Source organism: Nothobranchius furzeri, chromosome 2, assembly GCF_043380555.1.
Source record: "Nothobranchius furzeri strain GRZ-AD chromosome 2, NfurGRZ-RIMD1, whole genome shotgun sequence".
Lineage (NCBI taxonomy): Eukaryota > Metazoa > Chordata > Actinopteri > Cyprinodontiformes > Nothobranchiidae > Nothobranchius > Nothobranchius furzeri.
Window position 1 is genome coordinate 8,161,478 of NC_091742.1, and position 10,841 is coordinate 8,172,318.

A 10,841-nucleotide genomic window follows, 5' to 3' on the forward strand; every position below is an offset into this window, starting at 1 on the left:
CAGTCATGTTTTTGGACTGTGGGAGGAAGCCGGAGTACTTTAATGAGAGTATATATATATATATATATATATATATATATATATATATATATATATATATATATATATATATATATATATATATATATATATATATATATATATATATATGTATATATATATATATATATATATATACATATATATATATATATATATATATATATATAACTTAAATCATCCTTCAGGATATTCTAGAAACAGGAAGATTGCAGTACAGTTTGTAATATCTCCGGATGTTATTGAACGCATCAGGATGCGGGTCAGCTGACTATGAGCTGTCATGTGGTGTTCACGGACAGAGACATTCAGCGGAAAAGCGGGAGGATAAACAACACATGTTAACTCCGTCTAAAGGAGAGCAAATCTTTTTTGTCCTTTCCTGGTTTGTTTCACTTTTCCAGCATGGCTTGGACACGATACCAACTGTTCCTTGCGGGGTTAATGCTCACAACTGGCTCCATCAACACATTATCGGCTAAGTGAGTGAATTTATTGATGTTTTCCTTTGTGTCAGGTGTTTATAATTAGTTGTAGCTACAGTTCACGGACACACATGCAAAGCGAAAGTGGACTGAAAACGGCTGAAAGCTTTACATGCAGCGCTTAGTAAATGAATGTTAATACGTGTTTATTACGTGTTTGTTACGTTATAAAATCTGTGTTTCAGCTAGCTGCTAGCATTAGCTGGTGCGTTTTTAGACTAAACACCTGGTTGCATTTTAGTTATGAAACGTATTAACACCTGTTTTATTTAGGGCAACCTAAAGCGGAAAAATATTTACACCATACAAATAAAATTGAATTTAAGGTAAAGTTTTGGTGTATTACTGACTCTGTGCTATAAATGAAAATCATGTGAACATTTTTGAGTAAATTCACGATTTTTCACATTCCCGATCTGTTTATTTTTGTTTCATATTATTGCCAGCAATTAATCTTATGTTATGATTAAGTATTTTGTCTTTACGAAACAGTATATTGAGTCTGGATTTCACAGTGAATGCTATTTGAACTAATCTACAGAGATGATAAATTAAAGGAAGAATAACGTAAAATAAAAGAGATAACCCATTTATAAAAGACCTCTGAGCTGCAGGTGCTGCCATTTACCGATCCCGGGTTTTAGTTAATCATTCAGCTGTCTCCCTTTAGTTTTAACCTGCTGACTCATCAACAGTTTCTATAGTGATGACACAATTCTTTATTTATTATAAGAAAAATATGTTGATTCCTGGAAATAAGTATCTTTCTAGCATTTGACTTGGTTGTTTTGTTCTGAGGTTTTTATCCTCAGACATTTACTGGTATAACTCTATGATGTGGTTTGATGTCTAGGGTGTGAGAGGAGGGGATTCAATTAAATTTGTTTTACATGAAACTAAAGAAGATAATTTACTGAGAAACTGACTGTGAAATGCTATCTTTTACATCAGGAGCTTATTTGTGTCTGACGGGTTCTTTATCAGCTAAATAGTTAAAACAGTTATTTGAATGTTAGATTTAGATGTCCTGCCATTCACTCTAAGTGGCTTTACTGAAACACAACAATAAACTTTTTTAACTTCTTCATTATTTTTGAAAAGTCAGCTCTCTCCTGTATGTCTGACTCACTTCTCTTTCCGTTTGTGGCTGTCTTGTAATAACACTCGCATTAACTAAAAATCTCAGTGCGTGTGTGTGCTAATGTGTCAGAAAAGCGTGCTGCGTCATGTTGCTGAAACAGTATTGTTTGCAACAAGCAGGTGAAGTTTCACTGCAGTCACATGATGTGTCACCTGCTGCAGAGCCTCCTCATATCAGTTTTCAGTGCTGCTTTCATATTTTCCTTTCCAGCATTTTGGTGCAGATTTAAGATATTGATTCAAAAGCACTCAGACCCTCTTGTGCTTTCCTCTGTTACTTGATGAGCTCAAACTTGACTGACATGAAGACAGGAACCTCACATGATGTCAGTCATGCTTCCTTTTGACCGTCGAGGCTATGTTCTGCAGACACAAGCACTCTGACCACACAAGTAAAATGCAACATCATCATCCTTCAGCCTGACTGGGCTGGTCTCGTGTGAAGGAGCAGTGAAGAGCTTTTAAAATGGAGGAGCAGAAATCATCTACATGACACATTTATAACTATTTATGCACACGTTTTCTGTTCAAATGTCCAAAACATCACAAAATATCAGTATGTTGTTTATTTTTTTTTGCATTTCTTAAGCTGAAATGAGGTGGTCACTAACATTTCTTGTTTGAAATTTAGATTATTAAGTTGATTTTTTGTGTCTTTGTGTCACAGATGGGCTGATATGTTCTCAGCTAAGGGCTGCCATGATGGGCCTGAACACGACTTCTCACATCCATTTGTACAGGTACAGTAAGAAACTCTGGACAAAGAACTAAAAGTTAGAATGACTTTTTTTGTTGTTCTTTTTTGTCGAGCGGGACAAAGGAAAAGGGAGCATGTCATTTCTGTCGAATTAAGCTACTCCTGCACGTGTTTAGGGCCCTGCAGGGCAATGCCCTCACATATCTAGCTGCATTGTCGTACACAGGCATTTCCATCTCGCTCTCTTTGCTCTGCTGAGCTAGAGTTCATGGTTGTCCAACTGTTCAAACTGAAGTCGCGAGGAGATGGAGCCTTTTCAGTATTGGCTCCGCAGGGTGGCTAGGCTCTCCCTTAGAGATAGGGTGAGAAGTTTGGTCATCTGGAAGGAGCTCGGTGTAGACCTGCTGCTCCTCCACATTGAGAAGAGCCAGTTGAGGTGGCTCGGGCATCTGGTTAGGATGCCTCCTGGACGCCTCCCTGGTGAGGTTTTCCGGGCACTTCCAACCAGGAGAAGACCTACGCTGGAGGGACCACGTCTCTTGGTTGGTCAGGGAACGCCTTGGGATGCTTTGGCTGGTGCCCCCGCGACCCGACCCCAGATCAGAGGCCGAAAGTGATGGATGGGCATTTGACATACCTGACAAGCTCAGTAAACACAAAACCAATGACATTAGAGGCTGCCTGCTCCAAATACAGAACACATTTTGTGTAATTAAATGAAAAGAAACAAATTTAACCTGGTTACAAAGACATACAAGTCATTCGATGGTTATAACCTGACATGTGGAGCAGATACTTAACTTTTTTATTCTGTCATCAGACTTTGGCTCTGACAAGCTCTCTTTATGGCTGTTAACCATTGTTTCAGTGTGTTTTCTCAGTTATATTTAATGTTACTGTCCTTATTTTGTCTGTTTGTGCAGCCTACAGTGCTACATGTGTTAACCATGGTGATAGTTTTTATTTTGCTGCTATCTAGCCATGTTTATTAACAACTGACAGATACGGGCAGGCGCTGTCTCCTTGCCCTCCAGTCAGACGCTGTCCTGGTCTGCGTCTGCGTCTCTCCTCATGTGTTCCCTTGTGTTCTCGATCCCTCTCTAGGTTCTCCTTTTGTATCTCCTAGCGCCCTTATGTGTCCTTTGTCTTCGTCTCATTTATGTGTCTTTGTGTTCTTCATGTGTCTCCTGTTTGCAGCCCTCCAGATCATTCCTCCCAGGTCCTGTGTTCCTTCAGTCATCCCCAGCCCCTCCAGGTGTCTCTTCACGTTCTGTGTCCTTGTAGCTCCAGCCCTTTTTGTCCCCAGCTCCCTCCTGGTTTTCTTCATGTCTCTTAGTCTCCCCGCCATAGTTTCTATAGGTCTTTTATTTCAGTTGTGTGTGTGTGTGTGTGTGTGTGTGTGCGTGTGTGTGTGCGTGTGTGTGTGTGTCTCCTTCCCCCGGTGTGTGTGTGTCTGTGTGTGTGTGTGTGTGTGTGTGTGTGTGTGTGTGTGTGTGTGTGTGTGTGTGTGTGTGTGTGTGTGTGTCCTTCCCCAGTCAGGTCTGGTGTCCTCCCCTGCTCCTTTCTGCTCCTCCTCTCGGTTATTGTTTTCACCTGTTCCCCACACACCTGCTCCTCGTCTCCTATCACTCCAACCCCAGTGTATAAAACCCTGTCCTTGTCTCGGTTTTGTGTCGGTCCATTGTGCTTCTGTCATACTCTTCTCGTGTGTTCTCTAGTGTTTCTAGTGCTTCCAGTGTCTCCTGAGTTTTCTAGTGTTTTTGGATCTCCATTTCAGCTTTGCAGTCATCTAAGGCCAGAGTTGTGCCGCCTGACCAAGAGGCCCCTGCTCTGCAGCCCAAGCCAGAACTCATACAGTCATCCAAGGCCAGAGTTGTGCCGCCTAACCAAGAGGCCCCTGCTCTGCAGCCCAAGCCAAGACTCATGAATCCGTCTGAGGCCAGAGTTGAGCCGCCTAACCAAGAGGCCCCTGCTCTGCGACCCACGTCTGAGCTCCATCTGCCATCTCCGTACCCCGTTCCGGCGATGGATCCAGAAGTCGCTCCGCCCAGTCCGGTCCAGCCCATCCAAGAGGTTCCGGTCCAGCCCGTCCAAGAGGCTCCGGTCTAGCCCGTCCACGAGGCTCCGATCCAGCCCGTCCAAGAGGCTCCGCCCAAGCCTGTCCACGAGGTTCCGGTCCAGCCTTTCTACAAGGCTCCGCCCAGTCCGACGCCTCCAGTCCAAGGGTCGACGCCTCCAGTCCAAGGGTCAACGCCTCCAGTCCAAGGGTCAACGCCTCCAAACCAAGGGTCGACGCCTCCAGTCCAAGGGTCAATGCCTCCAGTCCAAGGGTTGATGCCTCCAGTCCAAGGGTCGATGCCTCCAGTCCAAGGGTCGACGCCTCCATTCCAAGGGTCGACGCCTCCAGTTCAAGGGTCGATGCCTCCAGAGTCTACGTTCCAGCCTGCAGTAGTCACCTGCAGTGTCTTCGTCTCCCGAGCCGCCTCCTGTAGTGTCTTCGTCTCCTGAGCCGCCACCTGCAGAGTCTACGTCTCCAGTGTCCCTATCTCCAGTGCCCTGAGTCCCCGTCTCCAGTGTCCTGAGTCCCCACAAGAGTCTACGTCCCCATCTCCAATGTCCCCAGTGTCCCCACAAGAGTCTACGTCCCGCCTCCAGTGTCCCCACAAGAGTCAACGTCCCCGTCTCCAGTGTCCCCAGTGTCCCCACAAGAGTCTACGTCCCTATCTCCATTGTCTCCAGTGTCCCCACAAGAGTCTACATCCCTGTCTCCAGAGTCTACGTTCCTGTCTCCAGTGTTTCATGTGTTCCAGTCTCAAGAGTCCCATGTGTCCCAGTCTCCTGAGCCCCCAGAGTCCCATGTGTCCCAGTCTCCTGAGTCCCCAGAGTCCCATGTGTCCCAGTCTCCTGAGTCCCCAGAGTCCCATGTGTCCCCGTTACCTGAGTCCTTTCCTCGTCCTCCTCCTCCAAGGTCCCTTCCTCATCCTCTTCCTCCAAGGTCCCTTCCTCGTCCGCTTCCTCCAAGGTCCCTTCCTCGTCCTCTTCCTCCGGCATTCCCAAGCCCTAGACTTCCCTGTTCCCAACTCCTGTCTCCCTGTCGCCGGACCCCCTGAGTTCCCTGTGTCCGGCTCCTGTCTCCCCATCGCCGGCCCCCCAGAGTTCCCTGTGCCCGGCTCCTGTCTCCCCATCGCCGGCCCCCCCAGAGTCTCCTGCTTTCCCTGGTTCCCAGTCCCTGGGTCTCCTGTTCCCTCCTTGCCCGCCCTTTTGGGCTGTTTTTGTTTGGTCCCCCCCTCTCCCTTCCTCTGGTGTCTCGTGTCCTGTTTTGTCTTGTCTTTTGCTTGTTATGTTTTGTTCGTGTTTTGGCATCTGGTATCCACCCCTTGGGGGGGGGGGGGGGGGGGGGGGGTACTGTCATGGTCTGTGTCTGTGTCTCCCAGACGGATCTGCTGGCGGTGGGATCTTGGATGTGTGACATCACAGACGTGATGTCTGCCCTTTACTATTTTATTTGTGTTATTGGTGTGATGTTCAGCACTTTGGGGTGTTTCTAAAGTTTGTAGGAAGTCGTATAAATTAAATTGGATTGAGTGATTAGAGTTAGTATCTTCCTCCAACCGTCCTGCTCTGAGTCTCTTTGCTCTGGTTTGCTGTCCAGGCTGTGGGGATGTTCCTTGGTGAGTTCAGCTGCCTTGTGGTCTTCTACATCTTGCTTCATTATGACAGACGGAGACCAGAACCCCAGATGAACCCGGGCCAGAGCTTCAACCCTCTCCTGTTCTTCCCTCCTGCAATGTGCGACATGTTGGCCACTTCCATCATGTATGTTGGTAAGTGACCAGAGCCCTAGAGCGTCAGGTTATGGACACAAGCATTTCACTTCTAAACACTTAAAGCTTTAATTAAACTCCAGGATGTTCTAATCTGAAAAATCACCCTCCAACATTCCAGCCCTCAACATGACGAGCGCCTCCAGCTTCCAGATGCTTCGCGGAGCCGTCATCATCTTCACCGGTCTTCTTTCTGTGGCTTTTCTGGGGCGCCGGTTATCGCCCAGCCAGTGGGTGGGCATATTCATCACCATCCTGGGTCTGGTGATTGTGGGACTCGCTGACTTCCTAAACGGCCACAAAGACGACTCTCACAGGCTCAGTGACATCATCACCGGTGGGAGAAGTTCATCTTTTGCTTTAGAATAAACTTCCAAACGGCAGAGAGCCATCTGTAGTCTGAGATTACAATAATGACTCTGTTCTGCTGTGCAGGTGACCTCCTGATCATCATGGCTCAGATCATCGCTTCAGTGCAGATGGTTCTGGAGGAAAAGTTTGTCTACAAACACGACGTCCATCCTCTGCGGGCGGTTGGAACTGAAGGTGCGTCTGCAGCTCCTTTGATGGCGAGCGACTTTGTGACTCGTAAACAGCAAAATAAACATTCTGAACATACAGTGTTAAAGGAATTCAATGATGAGGACTGCAAAGGTCTATGTTAAAGGCATTACTGACCTCTATCACCTGTTTGACCTTTTGTTTATCGTTGCACAATGTTGAAACTTTCCATAAGACTGCAAAATAAAAGCAGTAAATTATAGATTTATCAAAGGTCATTATTTAGATAGTTTTTGAAGCTTTATTTGATGAGTTCTGCAAGCAGCCTGACTTTTAAGGTCAGCATCGCAGAGCATTTTAGCTCTTGATTTGGTTTCTTTCTGTTTTGCAGGCTGCGGGTTATCTGATGTGGTCGCTCATTTATCTAATTCTCACTTGTTTCAGGTCTGATCAAGATAAAAGCATTTACTGCAGATGAAGTGTGCAGCAAACAGGTTATTGTGGTGTGACTGGCTTAGAAGACAAATATTTCCACCCCTGGTGGATAGAAGTCAAATAGAAAGTGAGAGATTTTCAGCAAACACATGATAAAGGTGTCCTGTAGCAGCGTGTAAACAGGCTGTTTGCAGCTTTATCAGGTCAGAACAAATCAGTTAGAGCTGCTTCACAAACTGATCTGAGTGTTCACACAGCTGCTTGAGAAGCCGCTGATAAAAGGTTTATCATCGCTGATCATCTGATTTCTAAATCCGACTCTTTTCTATTGCAGGATTGTTTGGTTTCATTGTCCTGACGCTCCTCCTCTTCCCCATGTACTTCATCTACGTCGGTAACTTCAGCAACAACCCCCGCCACGTCCTGGAGGACGCCTTGGACGCCTTCTGTCAGATCGGATACAAGCCGCTCATTCTGCTCGCCCTGCTGGGAAACACGGTCAGCATCGCCTTCTTCAACTTCGCCGGGATCAGCGTCACCAAGGAGATCAGCGCCACCACCCGCATGGTGCTGGATAGCCTGCGGACGCTGGTCATCTGGGTGGTGAGCCTGGCTCTGGGTTGGGAGGAGTTCCAAGGCCTGCAGGTTCTGGGGTTCTTGGTCCTGCTGCTCGGGACAGCGCTCTACAACGGGCTGCATCGCCCCCTGCTGGCCAGGATACCGTGGTGCGCTCAGAGGATGGACTTGGAGGAGGAGAGCAGCTCAGGAGAGAGAGATAGGCTGCTGGCCAGTGAAGACACATAAAACTCAAATCACAGTGAAAGTTCACTTTTTTAGGATGTTTTACTCGTCTTTTATTCATTTTTTTTTTTGTTTACCTCAGATTCGAATTAATCCAAGTTAAAGTGAAACAGCACTTGTTTTCCTTCTTGCAGCAAGTTAAATGAGATCACTTCTAACATATTTACTCAACAAATTAGCCAGCTTGAAAACTTTCATTTTAATGCAGAAACTCCCCAATGATGTAAAGAATTTACTAAATTCAAACTGAATGATTGCTCAGGAGTTTTGTTGATTGTGCAGGGTACTTCCACACTAAGGCTAGCACTTCTTCATATTTCATCCAAAACGTTTATATAAAAGTCAAAGTAAATGTGCACAACTCTGCCAGGGTGCCTCGTTACTAGTTTTTGGGAAGTTTTTCATCTAACATTCTGCAAGAGAGGAAATTCCAAATCTCTAAATGTCAAAACATTAACCAGAAAAACGAGCAGGCAGAAGACGAAACTCCTCCATAAGAGTAGAACGTTTTCTTAATGGAGACTTTTAATCTAAAATACTGTAAAAAACTAAAAAGTTATCAATCATTCAGATATTAAAGTGATTATTAAGTTTCGGTTTTGTTTTAATAACAAAACTTTAGCAGGTTGTTTTGAAATTTATGCTCAAAAAAGTGCACATTTTTGCATAGCTATTTTAAATAAAAATAGGATTTTTTTTCTCATTCAGTTGAAGCCTTCATTTTGTTCATGAAGTAGTTTCTTTATCTTTTTTTTTACTCCTAATGATTGTGCCAATTTTATGTTTCCTTAAAGAGAGAACTCACACTTTTTTGGCATTACCCGTTTTTAAGAGTTTTTTTCCATTTTTTTCTTATATGTATTAAGATGCTGGATGTAATTTAATTACAGACATGAAAAAAACTTTGACATGTAGTTTTAGGACTTTTATAAGGAGATCAGATCTTGTTAACCCTCTCAGGCTCAAAATAAGTTTTGATAAAAGGACGAACTACAAAGTCCTTCAGGGGTACTTCTGAGTTGAAAAATGCTCATGAAAAACGTATGTGGAGTAACCAGGTAGGTAGGTTTTAACTGTTGCAAATCTGCAACGCCTGCCTCCAGAGGGTTAAATGATTTACAAAAGAAAGTAATGCTCCTACTATATTAAATAAGGTATTAGATGCCATATATAAACTAAAGGGAGCTTTTAAGTCACACGTTTTTGTTGCAATTCGAACTTTTCCTCAGGTGTGTGCAGGAAAAAACGTGTTTATTAAATTAAATGATAATAAAGGAAAATGTCACATTTGGCGGGTTTGCTGTTTGTCTCTTTTCTTTCCTGGACAAGGGAACCGTTTTATAGAGCAATAAATCCTTATAATAAATATTTTTACAGTTTTTGTCGATTGCTAAAACACGTTTTTCAAAACTGTACGTTTCTTTCAAAACTGCACACACAAAACCCCAAACATAACACACAAATTCCTAAACCGTGGCTTCCCTTTGCAACAAAATCCTGCCACCACATATCGTAACATGTTCCCAAAATGGAACACATGTTTTCATTTGGTAAACACAGCCACATTTTCACATGACACACACACACCATTCATTGCTTAAACACAAGTAGCCTTTGGGTGAACACTACCAAGCATGGAAAGAACACTGAAGAGCAAAACTGAAAACACAATTGTCGAAATGGAACACGATGAATTACACACTGAATGTATGACAGTGCTCAGTTTTCTCTGAGACAAACATTAGACATCACACAAATTTTGAGACAAAACATTTTATTTTTACAGTAAAACCCCCCACCCCCCACCCCCTCTCCCATTCAAGCATAATCATGGGCATCATGCCTCCGGTCTCTGTCTTTCCCAGAGGGCCTCATCAACATCCTCCTGGTCCAAACAGCGCTGGAAGTACCGCCTCGAATGCCTCATGAAGCCCTGACAGGCCTCAAAGGCCACATCTCTACAAGCCTCCTCCATGGCTTGAAGCAGTGGGACCTGGCTCTGTGGATTCCTTTCGTACACCTTCCACCTCCAGGCTGAGAAAGACTCCTCAGTGGGATTGAGGAAGGGGGAATAAGGTGGAAGGTATAAAATGGAAAACCGTGGGTGGACCTGAAACCACCCATACACCTGGGTAGCCTTGTGGAAACTTACTTTTATGCTGCAGTCCCTGATTGCAAACTGCTCGCCAGACCCGAAAGTTTAGAGATTTGAATATTTGTGTTTTGTTGATTGAAGCTTTGAGAATTTATGTGAGAAGTGTGTGTAAACCTGAAAATTGTGTGCTGTGTTTTGACAGCAAGGTGAAGTGAAATTGACATCAGAGTGTAAAGGAGGAAAATCAGAGTTCTAATATGATAAGGAAATCTTAAGTAGTGATAAACTGAGTCGAGCAATTGGGAACAGAAGTAGAGGTTGTGAAAATTGTGCCTCATTTTTGCTTTTTGAGTTTTAGCAATCGAAAAAAACTGTAAAAGTGTGATTTTTGAACCATGTGAGTCAGAAACATAATATCCTTTAGTAAAAATCATGTTTTAATCTTTCAGAAAACTATTTTATTGAGAGAAATTTCCACTAAACTGATGAAGAACATGTGAGTGAAAGTGTCTGATGTCATGAGCAGCTGACACCTGCGCTCACTTCCTGAAGCTAACCTCCCCCAGACCCCAACTGAGCCTTAACGGAGGTCAAAGGTTAAACCAGCGTCCCCTAGAGATCTGTACATGTCACCATGTTAGTTAATGGAGCGGGTCAAAGCAGCATTTGTTAACTGACCACACACACCTCGATTCAGCAACTAAATATGGACAAAATTTCATCTCATTACAGCCGTTTCAGTTTTAATCTGTAGGCAAGTGTAAACAATCCCAGCTTGTCAGAGCTCTTCAATATTCTGTTTACTGGGATCATTTGACACTAAA

The 10,841-nt window shown here is 44.2% G+C and overlaps 1 protein-coding gene across 1 annotated transcript; it reads left to right on the forward strand.

Annotated features, from left to right (window-relative positions):
* Nucleotides 1-320: 320 nt before the first annotated feature.
* On the forward strand, nucleotides 321-8,712 carry slc35f6 (solute carrier family 35 member F6). The gene is made up of 6 exons (XM_015947466.3): nucleotides 321-521; nucleotides 2,332-2,404; nucleotides 6,014-6,185; nucleotides 6,307-6,522; nucleotides 6,621-6,731; nucleotides 7,456-8,712. The coding sequence occupies exons 1-6, from the start codon at nucleotides 445-447 to the stop codon at nucleotides 7,923-7,925; spliced, it is 1,119 nt and encodes a 372-aa protein (XP_015802952.1). The 5' UTR covers nucleotides 321-444; the 3' UTR covers nucleotides 7,926-8,712.
* The last annotated feature ends 2,129 nt before the right edge of the window (nucleotides 8,713-10,841 follow it).

Excerpts from the sequence above, each read along its gene's own strand:
- slc35f6 (XM_015947466.3), top strand. The coding sequence starts at position 445 with ATGGCTTGGACACGATACCAACTGTTCCTTGCGGGGTTAATGCTCACA. Across the intron at positions 522-2,331 it reads ATCAACACATTATCGGCTAA|ATGGGCTGATATGTTCTCAG; the intron begins GTGAGTGAATTT and ends TTTGTGTCACAG. Across the intron at positions 2,405-6,013 it reads TCTCACATCCATTTGTACAG|GCTGTGGGGATGTTCCTTGG; the intron begins GTACAGTAAGAA and ends TTTGCTGTCCAG.